General features: G+C 41.8%; 1 protein-coding gene across 5 annotated transcripts in view; it reads right to left on the bottom strand.

Moving 5' to 3' along the window:
- Positions 1-6,431, bottom strand: part of TTC29 (tetratricopeptide repeat domain 29) — a 364,566-nt gene extending 358,135 nt beyond the window's left edge. For 2 of the 5 annotated variants that reach the window (XM_059722000.1, XM_059722001.1), the window contains exon 1: positions 6,167-6,428. Coding sequence is in view for 2 of the 5 variants with exons in the window: in XM_059722003.1 (XP_059577986.1) it covers positions 6,167-6,208 (42 nt within the window). In the remaining 3 variants the exon portion in view is untranslated. Of the gene's footprint in view, positions 1-6,166 lie in introns of all 5 variants that reach the window. The other 3 variants (XM_059722003.1, XM_059721998.1, XM_059721999.1) reach the window with 3 other exon arrangements.
- Positions 6,432-24,010: the final 17,579 nt, after the last annotated feature.

Genomic DNA, 24,010 nt, shown 5'->3' with positions numbered 1-24,010 from the left:
CGAACACATGCTTGTTGCAGCATCTCAAAGCAGTTCAAGATGCCGCAAGAGGCACACTAGGAACAAAAAAATGTTCCCCGCACTCCATATTTGCAGTTTGGACTCTAATTTTGATACTGGAAAATCCCGGTATAAAAAAAAAAAAACCACACTGAGAAAAAGCATATGGAGTATGCCTTGAAGCAACCAGAGGCTGGGTCCTCCAAAGAGATGCTCCAGAGCATCTCTATGGCTGCCATGTGCCCCTTCTGCTCCACCATGCTGCCTCAGTGTGCTGGAGCAAATAGGAGTGGGGCAAGGCTGCAGCAGTGGATCAGACCCAGGCTCTGTCCCAGGTAAGCAGGGATGTCGGGGGTGCAGGGACTGTGGGGGTGAGGTGGATTGTGTGTGTGGGTGGGGGGGACTGTTTGGGAGGGTTGGGACCCCTGCCTGCCTGCCGGCCCTCCCTACATGATGCACGTCCCTTCTCCCCACAGCAGCAGCAGGACCAGGATGAGTTAGGTGCTGCCCCCATGGAACTGGGCCAGCCCAACGGCATGCAGGGCACATGGAGGCAGTATCCAGCCTGGCCCGCTGGTGCATAGATCTTGTGTGCGATGCCGGGAGCCCGGGTGGCAGCAAAAGCAGCTCAGTACTGGCTGAAGGTGCACACCAGCAGACCAGGCTGGTTCTATGTGGCACAGGCTGCGCCGGGTCTCACGCAGCCAGGGCCACACTGTGCCAACGGGGAGCTGTGCCAGTAGTGGGCCATAAGCACCCTGATGGCTGCTGCTGCTGCTGTGGAGTGGGCTGTGCACCATGCCAGGGGGCAGGTGGGGCACCCACCCCTCCCAAGCAGTTCTTCCCACAGTACACAGTCCCCCCATACCCATGCACACAGTCCTCTCAACACCCACACACTCCCCACAACAAATCCTCCACAATCCACCTGCAAACCCCTCAACCCAAACCCTGCCACAATCCACCCAACCCCCCCAATCCCCAAACAAGCCCTATATCCCCCCACAAACCCTACACCCACCTACAATCTCCCCCTCCCCCCAATTCTCATACCCTGCATGCCCAGCTGCCAGACGGGACAGGATGGGACCACCTGGCAGGAGCCATGGCTGTAAAGATAACTACCACACTGCAGCCCTGTCCCATGCCCACACCAGTCCATGCAGCCCCAGCATGGGGGTGGGGGGGTCCTGGTCCCAGGAACCACTTGAGTGTGTGATGGGCTGGGGGTAGGGGTGGAGGTGGCAGCAGGGTTGTATGTGTGAGAGAGACAGATGGGGTCAGGGGTGGGGGCATGCTCTGGGTAGGAAAGACTGCCAGAGCCAAGCTTAGAGCCCTCCTGCCCCCTAGAGCAGTCTGTGTAGGGGGAGGCCAGTCTGAAACAGAAGGGGCTTGCCCAGCCCAGTCCTTGAGCCCCAGTTGAGGTCTTCCCAGGGGTGACATGGGGATCACTGGTGCCTGGGCTTAGACTCAGGGAGCAGAACAGCAAGGTTTGGCACTGCTCAGTCACAAAGCAGTGGGTGGGATAGCTGCAGCTGGACTAATGAGCTGCTATCAGAAGGGAGCTAGTGGGAGCAGCAGGGGGTATGGGCCAGGAGTGAGGGGCACTGGGGGAGCTGTGGGTTGGTAGTGATGGGCAGGGGTAGGGCACCAGCATATCAGTACTGCTCAGCACCCCACATCCTGGTAAGCGAAGAGGGCAGGGGCAGCTCTGATTTTTCCATGATGAAAACACCAAAAGCAAATGTCAAACTATAGTTATTTAGAATTTGTTTTATTATGATGATATAGGCACAAATAGGCTTCCAAAATTGCTTTAAAATTGTAAATAAATGAATAAAACATTGCCCAACTGATCTCTCTATAGTGGTGTTTCACTTTAATTGTGGGATAACATGGATTTGGGTATTTTAATAAGAGAATTTGGGATTTTTATCCTAGAATTTGCTATTTTTAGCAAATATTGTACAATGTTCCAGCAGCAGTCACACTAATGCCGACCTCCATACACCTATACATTATTCTGTCTATACATCCAAGGTCACCTTAGGTTTTCTGATAATAGCATGGGTCTGGGAGCTGCTATATAGCTGAGTATATAGGAGCCTCAAACCTTCCAAGTCCTCATTGGAGTCACTGCTTCCTTGGAAAGATTCCTTTATTAAATATGACCTAAAATCTTTGTAAGACACAATTCATATTTGCTTGCACCAAGTTCTCTATGCTATCTAGATCAATCTTTAATCAGCAACCTGTGTATTTCCGTATTCACTGCATCCTGGATTGCAGCTGGGGGGATGTAGGGGGTGCAGCCATACCCCTTGAGCTGTGTGATACGTGTAACGAGCTCTTTGAGCCAATATTGCCCTGATTGTGCCTGTAGTCTTTCCACACAAATTGTAGTTTGTGTGCTAAAAATTCATATGGACATGAAAATAAACAATGTAAAGTTATATACATTTCCATATGCATATGTGTGCTTATTTTTAAGGGCTTTGAAAGGATTTAAAATGCAAGCTACAAGGAGGAGCCACAAGAAAGGGAAGAGTTTCCATCCTTACTCAGCTCAGCCTGGGGGTTGCATGAACCTTTCATAGCCCACAATTCAGAAAATTATGCTATTGAGAAATGCATTTAATTATTTTCTTAATGTTAAGTAAACTCTTATGTCCAGTTAAAATATTGACCCAATTCAGGCAAGCTGCTTACATCCAGCCATATTCAAAATCTCACTAAATTTGCAATTGGTTGGGAAAAACATTCCACAAAACAGTGATTATTTTTAAACAAAATTCAGCCCCCAAATTTGACAAAATTTTTGAAGTTCTCTTTCCAAAATGGTTCATTATATAATAGCTCTGCCCAATGGGACTGCTTTTCTAAATTGAGGCCCCAGATTTAAAGATGTCTCAATACATTTTTTCTGTATCAACTCTGGGTTGAGATGAAGGGAAGGAAGTTGTAGCCTGTTCTGAGAAGGTTTTGAATAACCAAAAAGAGAGAGTCTGGTTCTTATTTAGGCTCAGAGCTCTTTATAGCGTTTTAACAGTGTAAGTGAAAAATTAAGTTGTTGTAAGTTTGTTTTACAAAGACTGTTGTAATTTGGTATGAGTTATTTCATGAGACTTCATATGTTACCACAACAACATTAGTGTTTACAGATCAACTATTGCATCTTTCTTTTCTACTCATCTGCCTGTGTAGATCATCAGGACTGCAACCAAAATGCCAGAATGTTTATGCATAAAGAAGATGCTTTATACTGGGCAGATATCTTCTAAAAGGAAAAAGCTATCACTGATAGAATGGTCTTTGACTTAAGTACACATATTGGTCATTCTCTTACAGTATCTAGTCATTGATATCAATTTTGTTCCCTATGGTCATAACTGATGCAACACTTTTCTGATACTAAAAACGTAGAACCCAGGTCACACAAAACTTATCTTCTAGAAGTGTTGTTGGTTGTAGCTGTGTTGGTCTAAGGACATAGGCAGACAAGGTTCTTTGGGTAGATGTGATTTATTTTATTAGACCAACCAAATAGTTGGAAAAACTGTTCTTTGCAAGCTTTCAGGCACAAACACTCTTCTTCAGGCATAGGGAAAGGCTGACTGAAGAAGGGTGTTTGTGCCCAAAAGCTTGCAAAGAACAATTTTAACAACTATTTAATTGGTCTAATTAAAGATATCGCATCTACCCAAAGAACCTTGTCTACCTTCTAAAAGGGAACTTTGAGTTGGTATGACCATCAAAAACGTATTACAGAGCAAAGAACTTCGTCAAGTTTTCTTCAACCATTGGCTATGAAACTGAACACTGTAACACACTAATTGTAATGGGCACTGGATAAAGCAGCTACTTGATTATTGGAATTATTTTTTAGCAAACATCAAAATAAATTACATTTTCCTCTTTCCATGTATTTTTCCAATTCCCTTTAGAAACAAAAATGTTCATTTAGGGCATGACAGCTAAAATAGAAATGTCTCTGGCACAAGCTAGCTTTCTAGCCTGCAGGCAAAATATAAAATTGTTGTTAAATTGGAGTGGACCAGAAAATGGATGGTAAAATTCGTCCGTGAAACTTCTACTAATAACAAACATTTGTCCTGTGACATGCACTGTAAGTAATAGCACATGACAAGGTACGTGTTCCAGTGTTATAACAGCAAGATTCAGGAGCATTTTGAGGCAAAAGGTTGAAGGCCAAATACCTTTGCTAACCAAAATACGTAGCTATGACACCATCAAATCCTGTGGTTTTAATCCAAGTTTATAATTTATGAAATATTTGAGAGAATTTTGGAATTTTTTGCAAAATATTAAGTATATATAGTTAAAAAAAGCCACTTTTATTTAACCTTTGAAAAATTTTCTGCCTTTCCTATTTTCATTGACTGTGCTTTCTATCATACCTTAATAGCCATCATAACTTCCAGTAAAGTAGTTATTTGGACTTAAACTGTCATACTAGTATGTGAAGTACATGCATTACAAACAAACAAACAAACAAACAAAAGAATGTTAGTGTTGCAGGAAAATCCTGTTTTCTTTCTGACTTGAACAAATACTTCAAGACATATGAACTGCCAATAAATTTTAAAATCAGCCAGCACAGCAACAATAAAAAGCATTTAAACAAATATTTCCATTTTGAAACGAGTTCTCTCTTCCTCTGAGTTTACTGACCTGGAAGACAGGATCCTGTAACCTAGGTGCAAGCAATTCAGGATTGAGTCCAGTTTTGGTATGTGAAAGGTATATGTAAAAAAGACTTGATATAGGAACCAAGCACAAACTTTTTGTTGAAATTCAAAACAGTTAATGTAGCTCTGCAATTCTCAATTTCATGTGTACTGGACATTCTTATTATTGTAAGAAAGGCCATGTTATTTCCACATTAAGCCCAGAAATACCACAATGAGTGTTCTGTGACAGACAGCTCTTTAGAGACTGACAGAATGATTTCCAGAACAAAGAGGTTGGATCAGTTTCTAAAAGCTTCAGACTGGATGCAGAGCCAGCCTGGGGATAATACAAAGCCTGGACAATAGGATACGCTGTGCGGGTCTAGGAACTATGTGAGAGGCAAGGATTTTTGTGGTTGATATCCTTTATTGGACCAACCCCATTATTGGAATAGATTTAGAAAAGTTTTGGGGTATCACAGAGCACATCTACATAAGACACTACTGTGCAGTACCATTGCCAGGCACTAACTGAGTGGTGACGGTACTGCGCAGTAGTAACAAGCTACACAGTAGCTCGTTGCTACTGTGCAAGTAGCATTGGGGAAAAAAACTATGTGGCAATGCCAGTTACTGCACAGTCTAGTACTTGCTTATGCAACTACGCAGTCTGCTGCTTGTGTAGATGTGGCCACAGTACCATTCCCTGAGTCTCTGGTTAGTGTTGAAAGCTGATCACCCTTTTTTTCCCCTAGTGAGCAGAAAATATGAACAAATTTCATATGGCAGTAATTTCATATTTCATAGGACTGGCAGCTTCTTATTTTAAAACAAAACCAGAATTTGGCCTTGGCACTTCTAGGTAGCCAGCATCACTGGTTGAGTGTTCATAGATTCATAGATGTTAGGGTCGGAATCTATGAATCTATGACTTTTCTAAATCTATTCCAATAATGGGGTTGGTCCAATAAAGGATATCAACCACAAAAATCCTTGCCTCTCACATAGTTCCTAGACCCGCACAGCTACAACATTACTCTGACACTACCAACCCTAACCATAGTCATTCATGCTCCTGCCTGCATTAACCCAGGACTGGCCAATGCATGGTGGTCTCCTGATTTCTCTGTGCATCCCATGTAAGTTCACTGCTCACAGGACAATATCACCTTATGATACCACCACGAGCAGCCAGTTTCCTTTGAGCCTGAAACACCTTTAGGCTCTTAAGATTTACCTTCTATTTACACTGAATCCAAAGAAAATAGCCCAATTATGGGAAAGAAATATATTTCCTTCATTTCCTCATCCTTTTTCCTCCCAGTAAGTGATGCATCCATGCAATACAGATTAAAGTGGCTAATGAGTTTGGAGTAATATCACTATATAGTTACAAGGGCATTGCATTGCTACTAGCATATTCTAAAAGCATAAATAAGACATACCATATTTCATATACCTTTAACTCATATTACCTTAACCTTGTCCTTGGAAAGTGCCTTGAAGCCCGTCAACATTTCTATATGGATGCTATTTCATCTTTATCTAGGACATGCTCTGCAGAGGACATGATCTGCAGAGAGCCCAGGCAGGAGCATCATCATGAGTACTTTCCGCAGTTTATAAGTTTCACAATTCTTCAGCTTTGGTTCCATATAATTTAAGTGTTGAGTCAAAAGCACTATGTATGATCTTTTGGGGCTTACAGAACATGAGCAGCCTTGCAAAATCTAGGCAGATTGCCAGAAATTTTAAACTTGGTTGAACTAATGCTAAAAGGTTAAACATTTCACACAGTTTTGATTCTCCCTTCCCCCAGTTTGCCTTGTTCAAGGCTTCTTGTCAAGAAATGAAAGAACCGGTAATGGACCGGATGGAACTCTTTCAACTGTTACACAGTGATGTTGGTATTGCTGGAAATCTGAAACAAATGTTAAACTTGATCTTTTCCTCAGCTGAAAAGGCCTACAGACATCTAAAGCTATTGAACTGTCTCTCACACCTCATGCTATAAATTTTCTTAACTGAGAAAGCCTTCTGTACAAGAGTTAAGTGGAGTCAGATTTTTATTATTTTTCCTCACACTTACTGAGCAAAGCTGTCCCCCCCAAAAGAAAAAGCTTTTACTTTTTGAGAAATGAATTGGGAGTGTAACGCAAATCTACTTGGGGTAAAGAGCAGCTCTGCAACCTATACCATGACTAAAATAAATGCTTTTGTATTCCCTCAAAACATAATTTGTGTATAATGGCATGGATGGTCATTTCTATAGCTCTGTCACATCTCACACTCACTTTGTAACATGGAAGGTCAGTCACAGAAGAAGAGAGAGGGGAAAAAATAAATACAGCTTGATGAAAGCTAAGGTTTAAAAGCTTTGGGCAATGCTGTGACATCCATTTATAAGCTTATACACAGATGTCACGATATGGCCGTTCTGTGATGCGTTCTAAATGATCTATTGCTTTTTCAGAGAACATTTTTAACTGGAACTAGTGACTGAGAAATCACTTGAGTGACCCAATTTTGCAATTTAGTCAATAAGTGAACAAATACATGAGAAAATGCCAGGCAAAGTACATTTTTTAAAAGTGCTTTCTTTGTCCATTAATGTTGAAAATGCCATTCATTCTTTATTTATTTAAGATTACATTTTAAAATGCACTTGTCAATATATTCTAATATTTTTTAAAGAAGTATATTATCTACCTGCTTAACCATAGCCATTCATGCTCCAGCTTGCATGACTGATCCCCATATCACCTCCATTGAGCATGCCAGAGCTAGCTGCAACCACAAGGTTGAGCTTTTGCATTTGAGCAGCCTTCTCTCAAAAAATGAAAGCTTTTTGGTGTGCAGGAATAAATATCAATTAAAAAAGAATCAAGCAGATTGCTCCTGTTTTATGTGATCCAAGGAGAAAATGTGTCCTACTGTTTAATGCTGTTTAAAAATATAGTTCAAGATGGAGGCTCAGATTCTTTCCAGGATCAGGTGTTTTCAGTGGATGCTGATGAGGAGATCCATACAAAAAAGAAAAAAAAAAAAGGCTTATTGGATTTTCTTTTTAAAGGGAGTACTCCTAAATTATCATTCACCAGTGGATGGACAGAGACAAAATCTGCCTATGTATTCCTAAGGTCTTTCATACTTCAGCTGGGTTTTTTAGTACCATTAAAACAGTTCTCTTTGCCATCATTATTCCATTTTCTTTTCCCTGCTGGCCAAAACAGAAAGTGAAAGATGATGCATGTCTCTTCCCTGGGCTGAGGGGCCAGTTATCACATGATTATTATTATTTGTTAAACTATGTAAGCAATCCCAGTATAATCCTAGATGGTATGTTTTCCAAATCTTTGCCAGACTTGAGTGACTTCTGATTTGAAATCAAGTTGCTAAAAAGTCCATGGTTTCCAGAAATAGTCAAAAAATTTCCTTCCTTTATTTTTATCAGCACTATTTTGAAGTTATTTTAGGAACTACATGCCTAATTCCATATCCATACTCCATAGAAAAATTCCTACAGATATCTATGGGTGGCAGTAGGACTGGGTTCTGGGTCTTTATTTTTAATTTCTATGGGACAGAAACAGCTGTTAGAGGTAGACATACCTACTAATGAGGTAATTTAGGGCCCAATACTAGTTCCACTGACTGACTGGAGATGGTATGACACCTGCTACCCCACACACCCACCTCCTGACAATACACTTTTTTTTTTTTTGTTCTATATAATTTTCTATGTCTCAAATCATGTACTGGCCATCTTTCATTTGATGGGTGCAGTATTGTGGAGTAATTGTTTTGTGTTCCAATTTCAGCACTGATCTAAGATACACAGGTGTGGATTAGCACCACATCTTCACCTGAAATACGTGTGAAAGAGGTGAGTTGAGGAAATAAGTCAAAAGCCCATACACATATCAAAGACCATGGTTGAGTTCTCAGTATTGTACGTGTAACACTAAAGGAAACACACTTAGATACTACCATGATGGGCAGCTATATAGAAGCCTAAGATAGGTAGGGTGAAATTGTTAGTATTTTCAGATGCTTTCCTTCAACGCAATGCTTTCTTCTGAACGTAAAGTGCCAAAAATCTTTAACTTGCTGGTTTAATAATGGTAAACATAATAATTGCATCAATGTAACAGTCCATCATTTATATTGCAATTCTTACTGTTGTATAAACTGATCACATCTAGGTGTCTTGCATCCCGTCTGATTATATATGAATATTTTATAAAACAACACAACAGTATGTGGATCAGTATGTGAAATAGTCGCTTATATCAGTGGAAGTTTTCACAGTATCTTCACAAATTACAGCTAAATGCATTATGTACAATAAAGGAATGTAGTATTCATTTTATTACTGAATTTGCAACATCTATTTATACAAATGAGTATAATTAACTGGGGGGGAGGGGAAATTGGTCAGATTTAAACTATATAAAATAATCCTGAATCCCTGAAGATTCTATAAAGATCAGGTTTTTTAGATTTTATCACAGAACAGAGACGTTTATATTTCTTGCTTTCAGAAATTAAAATTTATTGATGGAACAATTCAGAGTAAGCATTTGAAGTACTTGTGCTAAAGCGTTCTTGTTTAATATTGTATGGAGGGGTGGGGAAAGGAATAAGACATTTGCCTGAGAGGTTCAACTGCAATATAAACTCCATCATCTTAAAGTGGTTTGAGGTTCTGCTGCAAAAATGCAAAAGGCTGAGCAGTTATGCTAATGAATACCACTTAGTCACTTGACAGTTATTGGACATGAAAATCAAACTGCATTATAGTCAGTTAAAACTGTTGGGTAAAGCTACTAAACTCAAGAGATATACAAATAATTTACCCAAACAGTTTGTACTGTTCACTCAGGGCTGATTTTCACCCTCATTTATACTCAGTGTCCCCCTTGAAGGTCAACATAATAGCACAAGTGCCAACAAGGAGGAATTTGACCCTCAGACAGCATTCAATGCTGAGATTTGGTTAATATAAGCAGACAAATTCAGTGCTGATCTTTAATATATACAATTCCAATGAAGTCCAGTGGGAAGCAGTTTGGAGGAGTCACAAAATAGCAAACTCTCATGCACATGGAAAAGAGCTTCTTGACTGTCTCTCAGTTGGAAGGATGGTTGCTTTGATCTGTAACATAAGGACTTGGGGCTCATTGTAAACAAAAGCCTATTAGGTATCTAAAGCATGACTTTGGCAGGCTTTAAATGTCTAACCATAGTGCAGCTCCCTAACCCTGAAAGTGCCTAACCTTGTCAGGCACAGCCTTGTTGACCTGAAATTTCTCTGGGTACCAACCATTCTGCCTCTGCACATACCCAGAACTGCCCCAGTTAGGCAATTAGGCACTCTGCTCCCACTTACATTCAGTGAAGAGCCAGAAACTTAGTGGAGTAGCACCTAAGTCTTCTTAGGAACCTGAGCATACACACTGAGTATACCAAGAAATATGGACAGGACAGTCAAAGCAGGATGATAGAGATAGGCTCACCGATGATGGTCACATTGGCCACCAACCTAATGGCTACATCACTCATCCACTCACATGAGAGAACGTGGCTTGTAGGCTTCCATTCAGTCTAAGGGGGTTTAAACTTGTCTCTCTCACCTCCAAGTAAAGAGTTTCCTGACCACCAGCGTGTACAATAGGGGATAGGATAGGGGAACCTTTCACCACTCTATTGAAGAGAAAGGAATGCAAGACTCATAGGGGCAAGAAGAAGAAAGGAATTCAAGATTCACAGAGGCAGAAGAATGAACCAAGAGGGAGCCTGACCCTGAAATATTATTGTAAGCATCTGTCTTCTTGAGAGGATTCCAAACTGGATTAAGCACAGATAGAAGCACCTGCCTGAAGAGAGACTCAGGTGCCTAAGCTCTGGGGAGGGATGGGCCTTCAAAACATTCCTGTTCTCAGTGCTTTCTGCTGACTAGGCCTAAAGATGCCCTGCTCAGTGAAGAAATGGTTTTGGATTGCAATTTTGAGGTATATGTTGTATATAATATATATACAAGAAACCCACAGACCCAAAAACATATCTGCATAGAACCAGCAATTACCCTAAACACACCAAGAAAGCTGTAATATACAGTCAAGCCCTCCAATACCATCGAATTTGCACTGAGAATACCCGTGACTATTACCTCACAAATCTCAAAAAGGCCTTCACTCAACAAGGACACTCCTCCAGAGAGACAGATCACACTTTTGAAAGAGCCACCCAGATACCACATGAAGAATTGCTGCAGTATAGAAGAAACCCCCCCATGAATCTCACACCACTGGTTATGACATATCATCCCTCCCTGAAACTTATAAGGAAAATCCTCAAACAATTGCAACCCATACTAGCAGAAGACCCAATTTTTAAGGAGATCTTCCCAGAACCACCCATCTTAACCTTTAAACAAGCACCTAACCTTGCCAACCTCATCACCAAAAGCAAACTTCCTACAGCCCAAAACACACCAAATGGATCCAGACCATGCCAGGACAAGAAATGTGGAACCTGCCAATACATCTCCACCACCCCCACAATTACTACACCCCATGACAGAACCATCACCATTCCTGGATCTTACACCTATACCTCCAGATATATAATATATCTCATCCAGTGCACTAAATGCCCTGATGGAGAATATGTAGGAGAGACCAAACAAGAACTGCATACCAGCATGAACACACACTGAAAATCTATCAAAGAGAAAAATACCCAATTACCTGTGGGGCACGTTTCTCACAAAAAAAGCCAACCCACTCTCTCTCCAATCTCTCAGTTTTAATCCTCAAAGGGAATTTACAAAACGCCTTTCACATATGTGCCTATGAACTTCACTTCATCAATCTACTGGATACAAAAAATCATGGAGTAAATATAGACATTGGATTTATGACACATTATAACATTATAGGAGGATTATTCTGCACTGGTCCGGTCCTGTAGGGAGCATACCAGGAAAGCCAAGGCTGCAACTGAACTCCAACTAGCTTTGAGCATGAAGGATAATAAAAAGTCCTTTTTCAGATATGTGGGGAGCTGGAGGAAAAGCAGGGGCAACATTGGACCCCTGCTGAACCAGATGGGGCAACTGACAACTGACGCCCAGGAAAAAGCCAACCTATTAAATAGGTACTTTGCGTCGGTCTTTCATCAGTCCCATGGGACGCCCATGCCCACTACGGGACAGGGAAGTCCGGGTGAGGGTGATCCCCTGCCCTCCATTAATGCTGACTTCGTGAAGAAACATCTTGAGAAGCTGGATACCTTCAAGTCAGCCAGCCCTGACAATCTTCACCCCAGGGTACTCAAGGAGCTGGCAAGCATCATAGCCCAGCTTCTAGGTGTCCTGTGACCAGTGGGGTCCCCCAAGGCTCTGTCCTTGGACCCATACTGTTCAACATCTTCATTAATGATGTGGACACTGGAGTCAGAAGCGGACTGGCCAAGTTCGCCGATGACACCAAACTTTGGGGTAAAGCATCCACGCCAGAAGACAGGCAGGTGATCCAGGCTGACCTGGACAGGCTCAGCAAGTGGGCGGACGAGAATCTGATGGTGTTCAATGCCGATAAATGCAAGGTTCTCCACCTCGGGAAGAAAAACCCACAGCATCCTTATAGGCTCGGCAGTGCTATGTTGGCTAGCACTATGGAAGAAAGAGACTTGGGGGTCATCATTGACCACAAGATGAACATGAGCCTGCAGTGCGATGCTGCGGCTAGTAAAGCGACCAAAACGCTGGCTTGCATCCATAGATGCTTCTCAAGCAAATCCCGGGACGTCATTCTCCCCTTGTACTTGGCCTTAGTGAGGCCGCAGCCGGAGTACTGCGTCCAGTTTTGGGCTCCACAATTCAAAAAGGATGTGGAGAAGCTTGAGAGAGTGCAGAGAAGAGCCACGCGCATGATCAGAGGGCAGGAAAACAGACCTTATGATGCGAGGCTGAGAGCCCTGGGACTCTTTAGCCTGGAAAAGGGCAGGCTCAGGGGTGATCTGATGGCCACCTACAAGTTTATCAGGGGTGACCACCAGTATCTGGGGGAGCGTTTGTTCACCAGAGCGCCCCAAAGGATGACGACTAGGTCGAATGGTCATAAACTACTACAAGACCGTTTCAGGCTGGACATAAGGAAGAATTTCTTTACTGTCCGAGCCCCCAAGGTCTGGAACAGCCTGCCACCGGAGGTGGTTCAAGCGCCTACATTGAACACCTTCAAGAGCAAACTGGATGCTTATCTTGCTGGGATCCTATGACCCCAGCTGACTTCCTGCCCTTTGGGCAGGGGGCTGGACTTGATGATTTTCCGAGGTCCCTTCCAGCCCTAACGTCTATGAAATCTATGAAATAAACTGCCTGACATCTGACTCCCCAGATTCCACTTTTTACCAACTATATTCATCCCCTTCCCCCCTCCTCCTGTCTCTCATCCATTGACTACAGCTACATTCATTCCGCTTTCCACCTCTTTCCACCTGTCCCTCACCTACTGACCACCTTAATTTACATTTTAACTGACTGGTTTCCTTGCATATGTACTGTCCTCTGGCTGCTTTACTACTCCATCTAGGAAGAGCACAGACCATCTCCAGATGCTTCCTCTGCCTGGTGAAGGGTAATTGTACCCAAAAGCTTGCAAAGAAGAATTTTTCCAACTATCTGACTTGGTCTAATAAAAGATATTGGATTTACCCAAAGAACCTTGTCTGATTGATTGGAGACACTTAGAAGGAAAACATTTAGAAGGACAAACTCCCCCCCCCCCCACCTACCCACAATATATCTCCGCTCCACAGAGTTTTATTAAGACTATCTTTAAAATAATCCCATTGTTTTGCATTTCATGTTGGCGTGCTCCGTTACTATGTAATCCTCCCTCCCCCCACTTGATGATTGAGTTTGTCACCTCAATCTGTCTGAAAGAGAGTAAATTAGGAGACACTAGGTGCATCTACATGTGCACTCTACTGCAGAGAAGACTAATTAGTTCTGCAGTAAAGTGTCACCATCTACATGTGCACCAGTATTAAGGCACAGTAAATTAATTAACTCTGCCGTAAATTAATTAACTCTATTCCCTCCAGAACTATCTTAGAGGAGAGTAATTACATTCACTGAAACATGTGTAGATGGTGACAAGGGCTGCCTGGGGCACAAGGGTGCTAAAGTGTGGAGGCTGCCTGCTACCTAGTCCTACACTGTAGCATCCTTGTGCCCCAGTAACTTCCCAATGCCATCAGCCAGAGCCCAGGGCTGACCCCTGGGGCCCCCTGCCACCTCTGGGCTGCTCCACCCTGGTTCACAATGGTGCAGTCTTGGGTGCATGTATAGATGCCTCCCCCAGGAACAGCTGACTCTGGCACAAACTTTATCAGAGTGTATTGCATCATGTTAATAGCTTGTGTAGATGCACCCATTGGGATTTATTCCTCTCTTCAAATAATTTCTCATTCTTTATTTTTCCACACTTCTGTCTGTTCACATTTAGTAGAATTTGAATATTTTTTTCTCCTTGTTCAGAGAGAGAAAATGTGCATGAATACTATAAGAACACCAGGACAAAGAGAACACATTTAAATTGGTTAAATATACAAGATCAAAGAAAAAAAATCTGAAGTTAAATGAACTGAAAATAGCTTACTGAAAGTCCCACCACTTCACTGAATACAGTGGGAAAACTGTAAAAGGCAAAAAGGTAAATCTTTATCCTGTAACCAGAAACTTTCAATGTGGATCTAATGATAATGACCTGCTTCACTATAAATGCCTTCTTCTTAGGAACTGAAATATTTCTCTGCACTTCCCCCCAGTCACCTGTGTATTACTGCATAGTTAACATTCATGCAGTCCTTTTCAGAAAGGCACAGTAACTGGCTCTGTGATACTGCTTTTTGTTCCCTTTCTGGATATGCTGAACTCAGCTGTTGACAGTAAGAGGGTGTGCTTGAAAATCTGTGTTAATAAAAACTCTGTTTAATTTATCTGGTTCTCTGTGGCTGTCCATTCCGATGAGCAGTCTAAACCAAGATACTACAACATAAATTATCCTTCAGTTCCAGTTAGCAAAGAATGGACTGTGACACAAACACCAAAAGCAGAGAGCACCAGCAGTGTTACTGACCAGCTTCAGGAAACCAAACCTTCATTTCTCCAACAAGCACTTATGTGCTTTCTTCCATCCTGCCCCTTCTTACTGTGAAACACTCCCAAAATAAATCATAAAAGCCATCACTATATATCCTCCTTCAAGCTCCATCTCATAATTCACTCCTTCCAGGATGCATATGCAGTTAACTGCAACCTTGCAACAGTAAGTGACAAGCTGTAGTTACTGCTCCTGACTGACTACAAGTTCTGCATATCTTAATATTTGCCTTGTTTGCCCTTCACCTTGGACTACATGTCTCATTTACCTGCTTTTAATATTCTTTGAGCTGAAGCCTATCAGATATATTTTCCCATGTCTACCACAACCAACTTAACTTGGTTGGTCTCTCCTCACTACTACAGAACAAACAACAGTAAGTAGCAATATTAAAATATAATTGAATTTAGGCATATTGATACTGCTCACAGCTCTTGAGGTTTTATCTGATTGCAATTGCTCTTATCTTACAGTTTCATAACTTTAGCTCTTATGGGAGAATTTTAAATGCTTCAGAAGCCAAGTATCACAAAAAGTTGCACAATTAATTTAAATGTACCTTGAGTAACATGTTGGTTTCTCTCTATTGTCTACACAACTGAACATCCAGATACTGACAGTGATTAACTACTATGCTAACACCCAGTTTGCACACACAGATTAAGTAACTGTACTTCCAAATCAGACCTGTAGTTATATGTGTACAGGCAGTCCTCGACTTACGACATTTTGAGTTACAACATTTCACACTTACAATGTTTATAAGTTGACACCCTGTTTCAACTTTCTGACATCAGTTTTGACTTGACAACACTTGATCTGACACCAAGCCATGGCAGTGAACAAGTTTGCTGCATCACCCATCTCCCTGGAGAACATCTGTCCAAACTTCCTTGGACATTTTCTTTAAGAAAGCAGACAAGACTCCAGAAAAACCTGCAGCCAAGACTCCTGAGAAGACTCCAGCCAAGAATCCTTCAACACGTCCAACCAAGAGCCCTTCTAAACATCCAGCAAAGTCTCCTCAAAGAAGTCCTTCCAAATCAACATGATTGCTATGTACAACATAAATACATTAATGTAGCTATAGTACTCATCTATAATTGATTGAGTACAAAATTCTGGGTTATTTTTGGTGAAAATAGGGTATCAGACCTTGGTTCAGGAACCAATCCCCCATTTATAACATTGTTCCCTATGGGAAAATCAGTTCTGAGTTACAACATTTCAACTTGCAACGTGGTTTTCAGTAACCAATTGTGTCATGACTGCCTGTATTTTCGTGGCTTCTGAAGATATGAAGATCTGTCCCTTAGTTCATTTCATTGTAAAAAACAGAAAATTTAGTAGACTATACAGTGCAAATAAAATTACCCATTCTCATCCGCTCTTGTGGATTATACTCTAGTTAGATTATGACCCAAAGCCACAATTTCTGTACAAAGTGTAGTGGAGTTCTGAAAGGATTTTGCTTCACGGGAACCATTAAGTTGAGTTGTATTGCTCTCAGCCAATGTTTGTGTTTTCTTCTCTGAGGAGTGAATCCCCATGACTATTGTTAAAGTTTTAAAAGCTGTGTTTTCACTTGAAGAAGCAATTTCAGAGCATTGACTGTGCTTTTTGAAGCAGAAACAACAACTAACTTTTTTAGCTACTCACAATTGGCCTTCCAGAATTAATACTACAAATAAGTTAAAGGCCACTAAAAACAAATATTTAAATTTTTTATTTTGGATTAAATTAGGAATGTTTCTAATATCCCTAAATTACCAGGAAGCAGGGGCTGTTGGGTAAGCCCCTTACAGATATTTTGGCACAGAGATGTGGGAATGGCCTGCTGGTCTTTGAGGGCAGCAACGAGATCAGTCACGAACTCTGTCATATAATTTTACTCTTGTTTGTGAAGGAGTTGCGTATAAAATTAGTAAGAACATGAGCACTGACTAGAAATAGGTCACAGGCAGGGATCACGTCTTTCCATGATAGTTAGAATATTAGTGAATGTATTTGGTACTACCTGAATAGATCCCCATGTGCAGGGGTGTACACTTGTAGAGGCACAAATAGCAGTGGCACAAAATTGTGTCACTGCTTTGTGCCCCATCATACGCCCCTGAATGTGTGCTTCGGTGCCCAGCAAATTGTCCTTAGTAGGGGTAGGGGAGGTTGGGGACAGCAACTGTGCTGGCCCCAGCAGTGTTACCTGATGTTCTGGTGCAGCAGGGGCACAGATCCAGCAGCCAGAGCATTGCTCTGCATGACCAGCCCACCGTTTGTTCTGGCTCATGCTGATGACATCTGCTCTGCAGTGTTTTTTTTTCCCCCTGGAGCTTTTTTCCCCGGTAGCAAATTTTGCCACCGCACTGGAAATTTGCACTGCAGCCCACATTTTAATGCTCCCCATGTGCAGTTTGTGGCATCACAAACTGTACACCCTTGTATGTGGGGGCCCAACCCCTGTGTCTATCAAGGCAGATACAAATCCAAACCTTGGGCAGTAACTAAAGGAGTTCATCCTCAGAAGAGCAAGCTGAAACTGATGGCCAGGATTTTGTGGACATGATGGAAACCCATAAACCTCTGTACTTGGTATCATGAAGTTTGTAGTTGCCTTCAAGCATAGGAACTTAGGCTATATGAGCCATCATATAGGCAACAGTAGGAAGAAAGCTAATGTCTCCAAATCACACACTTTTCAATAATGAACAAAAATACAATGTCATTATCTCAGGCCATAGAATAAAAACTGCCATGCTTATGTGTAAATCTGATTTGATATTAAAAGATGACACATGTACACAAGGTAATCCATCAAATTAGAAGCTACCTCTTTGACCCTGTATACCTGGTTCCCATTAGATCAGCTGTGCTGGCCTTAGTGTGCTATGCCAGTAGGAATAAACTTGCTTATTTTACAAGACAAATACACCATCCTGACACTGACAGCATAAGGAGTTATTATTTGAGTTCAGACTGTTTTTCTTCTTCTCCTCCATGTCATGAACAGAATTGGCTAGTTTTCAAAGCAATGAAAGCAACTTTAAAAATAATCAATCTTGAGCAGAGACTCCCAGGATTTAACCATGTACTTTTCTTTAGGCATGCTGCTTTCTGCAGATCAGCATTAGTCACACAGCCCAGGTTATGAGATGCAGACTCAGATTATTGCACACACAGGAGTAAGCCTATTCTGGGATATTCTAAGTGTGTTTAATTAGAATTTCTAGAGCATTTTTCTTTAAATAGGATTAAAGAGACTAAACTGTTTCTTTGTTTTAACCTTGTTTTTACTACAATAATGTAAATTAGGATCATTGTAGCTATTTCTAAATAATGAGGCTGTTACCAACCCATGCTGTTTCTATCTGTATAGAAATAGATATATTGCTGTAGCTCATACCACTGTTACCTTAGGATGGTGATTCTCCACCAGGGCACCACTGCACCTCAGGGTGTTGTGAGATCCTTTTAAGGGTGCTGTGGTATGCCCGTAATATTAGCCCTGTTAAGTACATAAACACCTACACATGATTCACAAGAAACACAAATCCGTATTATCAAAACATTCTGACCTGTTGTGGTCTGAGGTCTTTGCAACAGAAGAGTTGCTCTTGTATCTCTGTAATCCAGAAATCAGGGAATGCTAAGAGCTGGCATTTTCTAAGGGATGCCTCGAGTCTAATAAATCTGAGAACCACTGCCTTAGGACTCCTTTGAAACTCCCATAGTATTCTTCCTACCCAGTGTCTGATACCACCTGATCATATGGTCAAATTCCTTTATTGGCCTGAACCTTGTTCTGTATGGACTTTACCTACCTACTAGCTCTATGTCAAGAAAAAAAGAAATAGAGGGAAGACGATATTTGTATCCTATACATACTTCTAGGCCCAGTCATAAGCCTCCAGAAACAGCAGTCCTGGAATTATGTAAAGAAGGCTGTTCTCATGTTAATAAAAGACTTTTCTCATCAAATTGGTAGTCAGAAACAGGAAATATGAAATTTCATACAAGAATACACATCTGTAAAATTTTCAGGCCAGATTTACAGTGTCATACATGAGTTTAAAAGGCATTGACAGAGGTAGCAATTTTCTCTGCTTTTATGAAATACAGTGGAACCTGCCTAGTAGCAAATGTGGTTCAGTGAAAGATTTAATATACAATGAAGTGGCACAAATGGCTTCAATTGCTTCAAATCTAGATTCTCTATTTCTTCCATTGTGAGAAACTATAACAAGAATAAATTCTCCAGCAATATCCTTACATTTCCATTACTGGATGGAGCAAATATCACTGTTTCAGAAGCTTCTGTGCAGTCACAAGGGAGAATGGAAAGCATCAGCTGATTGAGGGCTGTGATGACAGTGGGCAACTTTTGCCAATATAACTACCCCAGTCACAATGAAACTTCCTAAAGGGAAAGTTTTCATGTGCAAACGTGTTTCACAATGGTCAGACCTGGGCCCCATCCTAGGGCGTGTAGCTAGGCCAGGCAGTGGTTAATCCATGGGTGCAAGAGAAAGGAATATTTGTCTCAGAGATATAAAGCTGTGGAAGAAGTCTACAGAAGTCTCTCAGCAAACTGGCTGAATTCTCCATGTCTACTTACATCCCCTAAGTTTCCCTAAACATTGATAACGTTATCTGGCAGTTGGCTAAAATGACACAGCTCACCAGAGCTGTAGCTGGGCAGTTCCATGCCCAGGGCAGCCATGTGACTTCGAGGGCTGCACTGGCTACTGTGGTATCAATCATAGTGGTGCAATTAGCTGTTTTTGCAGTCACTGCCAACAACTCAAAAACTGAAAAGTATGGTAACAACAAAAAAAAGTTGTTTGCTTCTCACCAGATTTCCTCCTCTACCCAAGAAAAACACGGATTTCTCATTTTAACAGAAAAACCACATGGATTTTGCACTTTTGCAAAGTGCTTTCTGCAGGCTGGCAGAATTTCGGCCTGCAAGGGGCTGGGGGGAGTGGGAAGAGGGCGGTCAGGCAGCGGGTGCTATGTGCATGGAGAGCAGCTCCCACAGGTAAGTCTGGCAGGACGGTGGAGGGCAGGGAGGATTGAGGCCCCCATAGGGAAGGAGGGAATGAGTTGGGCAGGGCTGGGGTGGTGGCTGGAGGGCTTTGGACTTGGGGCTGGAGCGCATGGCTGCAGGGTCCCAGCGGAGAGCGAGATGGGTCCATGGGCAGCTCGTCCGGGGAGTGGGGAGGTGGGGCTGACTCCCCACTGCTGCAGGGACTCCCAGCGGGGCAGAGGGGACCTGTGCCCCCCAGATCTGTGTGCAGGGTAGGGGCAGGTACAGGGGTGGGCTGCCTGCTGCTGGCTCGGGCTCCCCACCCTGCTGCTTTCCCCTGGGGCCTCCGTGGCCCAGCGGGCAGGATGCAGCATGGCAGGGCAGAGCAGGGCTAGACAGGGAAGCTCCTTGTTACTATGAGCTCCATGCTGCCCTGGTGAGGCATCCCCTGCCTGGCTGGCAGCAGTGGGGGCAATGGTGCAGGGTTGTGCCCCTTGTTGTTGCAGGGCAGGCAGGGGGAACATTCCCAGGGCAGCGTGGAACTCACAGTGGCAAGGAGCGTCCCCTCACATCCCATTCTTCCCTGCTGTGCTGGGTCCCACGGAACAGGGTGGGCCACCCAGGCCATGGCCTGACCAACTTTTATCATGTTAATTTAGCTAGCTATGCAGTTAAAAAAAATAGCTATGCAGTTTTAACCAGAATGACAATTGAGCATTTGTGGGTTATATAAATTAATGTGCTAAAATTGGCTTGGGCCATGGCCTGAGTGGCCCACCCCAGTCCATGACCTATGCATGGGAGGGGAGCCAGGCTCCAAGCTCTGTTTCGCTGCAGTAGCTGCTGCCTCCTGCAGGCAGCAGCCGGGGCTCATGCATTGCTGCAGGGGGCAGGGGTCTGCAGACCTGGATCCCTGGCCCTGTAGCCCTGGCAGCTGGGGGCCCCCTCTGGCAGGGCTGGGGGGGGAGGGCAAGGGGCATCAGTAAGGCCAGGGGGCTCTAGAGGGGGGAGTGAGGGGTGCCAACATGGCCAGGGGGTTGTGGGGGGAAAGTGAGGGGCACCAGCATGGCCAGAGGGCTGGGTGGGGAGAGTAAGGGGCACCAACAGGGCCAGGGGCTGTGACTTCAGAGTGAGGGGCCTGGACCTGCCTTCTGTGATCTAAGGGGGCAGGGGAAACTCTGATTTTCCATGATAAAATACCCCAAAATCAAATACCAAAATGTATAGGTATTTAGAATTTATTTTATTATAGTGTTTGAGGCAGTGCTAGGCTTCCAAATTGCTTTAAAACTGTAAATATATTCAATATATAAATAACACATTGTGTTTAACTGAGATATATATATATAGTGGCCTTTCATTTTAATCATGGATTTTGGGTTTTTAATCAGAGAACTTGCAATTTCTTATCAGGGAAAACCAGGATCCCTGCTTCTCACACACTACCTATGACACGTGGTTACACTCCATAACACTTTCACTCTTTGTTCCGGTAGAAAATGAAAAGCAAATTAAAGTATTCACTTTAGTGCAAAATCTTAATAATGACCCCAGGGCTCTTGTATCAACAGAATAGTACATCTAATTGGTGCATGCCCCATATGTTTGGGAAGTTATTTTGCATTAACATTGTTGAAGTCATCCATTAAAGTTTTATGCTGAAATACAAGTGTGATGGAACTGGGCTGTGTTCTGCTTTTCATTATCTTTTGGAAGTAGAAGTGAAAGTCTTGTGTAGCATTAGATCACATTTCAAGCAGTTTTGTAAGTGAGGTAAAAGTAAACGATGCAGGAGTTAACATGGAGTGTCCATGTTTTTCAGGTTTTGAGGATGAAATGTGTCTCGCTATTGCTAAATTACATTATAATGGAATAATTATATCATCCAGCAGCCTTCAGAAACATTCAAATGGAGAAGCTGGCTGGGCATCTTTAATTTAACCAAAATTAAAAGTCTTTGCAGGACCCTTTCCCCTTCCCTGCAATTGTCTTGCTTTATTCTACAGAAACTAAGAAACATCTCTCATGCTACTAGGGTTTCTCTCATACATATACTAAAATTAAATAGTAACATAGGATGCTTGCAATGGACTGAAACAAACTTTGTTAGAAATTTACTATTTAAAGGGCAAGAGAATACTCCAATAGAATACTAATTTTACTCTCCACAACTTTGTATTTTCATTGACTGCCCAGTGACTTCATGTGTATAAGATACCCTAGGGAAGCTTTAGTGAGTAAGCTGTAGCAGCAAATCAGGCATTTCAAATGTTCAGCTATTTCAACCAAGAAGAGAAGAAATTCAAGAAAATGAAGCCAATAAAGACAGGAAAAAAATATTATACTAGTGTGTCAGATGCATGTTATCAACTCCATGTCAGCCTCATTCCAATGGATAGGCTTCACAATTCCTTCTACATATCAAACTTCAGAAAGTTCCAGAGATTTAAACATGAATATCAGGAAGCACTAACATTTTTTTTTAAATTTCTTTAAATTTCTATACAGCAATCTTAAAGTGTAACAATGAGCTATGTGAAGAATCCCCAATATTCTATCTCCCACAATTGTTGATTATTATGGCCCTCATAGGTGAAGGAAGAATCACGCAGCAAGATATAAGACAAGTCTTTTATTTATCTCCTAACGAATGTAGGAAAAGCCCCAGGAAATCTAAAGTATGCCTAAGGGAAAGATACCTATAAAGGTACCTCAGAGAGAATTTTTTGGTATATATATGTATTCAATTAACGGTTTGGGATGTTAAAAAGTCATATTGTATGAACAGACTTAATTTGTTTGATGTTTAAGATGAACAGAAATAATCTGAGCTAGGCAAAGGTGTGCAGGTGTAGCTGTTCAGACATAAACTGCATTTAAACCATGGGGAAATGACTGAGCCATGCTACTTAAATACAGTTTCCCTTTTAGAGTTCCACAATGCATTTTCAAAATAGGTTTCAAAAGGAACTGCCTAGCTCTACCTCCTGCATCTCAGTCTCTGACAAGGAAACCAACTGACCTTTCCTAAGGCACACAGTGGTCTTCTTCAAACACCTGACCAGTACCACTTGTGATTCTTCTCTTTACCTATTACATGAAATCCATTGCTACAGGACAAACCGTCAAATTTAGGAAGTTTCGTTTGCATTTATTAGCATTCATATTAGCACTCACCTGTGGAACTGCATATTCTGATGAAGCATGCTTCTGTAGTCTGCCACTGAAGACAGTGAAGCAAAATCCCTCCTATGCTTCATCTACCATCACCTCTAATTTTCAATGCAATGAACATCCTAGAATATGGCTGCCATAATCAGCTGTTCATCCAGCTACTGTTTCTCCATACTACCTATCTTCTCTTTTTGTCTCAAAAATTTCCCTAGTTATCAGTCACTACTGCACTTCTCTTTAATCTCAATACCAGTTGTCTCATGATATCACTGTAATCTCAAAGTGAAGCTCTACTCACGTAGTCACTAGCTAAAAAGACTCTGATTTAACCTTTTAATAATACACGAGTTAAAATAACAAGAGCAGTGGGCCATGAAGGAATATTGTTAAACGGTTGCACCAAGGCTGAAGGAGTAGATAGAAAATAAAACAACTCACTGGAAACTTAAAAATAAGAGAAATATTAACAACAGACAGCTCCAGTGCCTGTTATTTTTAATCTTTTTATTTAAATCATATTTTAATTTCCCCCAATACATTAACCTAATTTTATTTTAAATAAAATTTTATTTTAAATTATTATTTAAAAACACGTACCTATTTTCTTAAAACACTTCAACTCTTAAACAGCCTTCCACATGTTCTTGTTGAAGTACAGTAGAAAAGGCTATCTATATATACCACAGTAAAATGTTGAATTCAAAAAATTGCTGAGACTCTATTATAGTACGTAAATCTGCATAAGGGACTACTGCCCTGGGCTAACAAAACTTTACATGCAATTTCAGTGATGTTTCTTAGAGAAGGTAGATTTAATACATTTATGGTTTGCTAGATTTGGAGAACATGTCACATGATCAAACTGGCTTTCAAAGAGACAGCATAAAATATAATTCATCCCTCCCACTCCTGGACAGTTGGTAAACTTTTCAAAAGCATGAATGATT

Source organism: Alligator mississippiensis, chromosome 2 (assembly GCF_030867095.1).
Source record: "Alligator mississippiensis isolate rAllMis1 chromosome 2, rAllMis1, whole genome shotgun sequence".
Classification (NCBI taxonomy): domain Eukaryota; kingdom Metazoa; phylum Chordata; order Crocodylia; family Alligatoridae; genus Alligator; species Alligator mississippiensis.
This window is presented reverse-complemented; position numbering and strand designations above follow the sequence as displayed.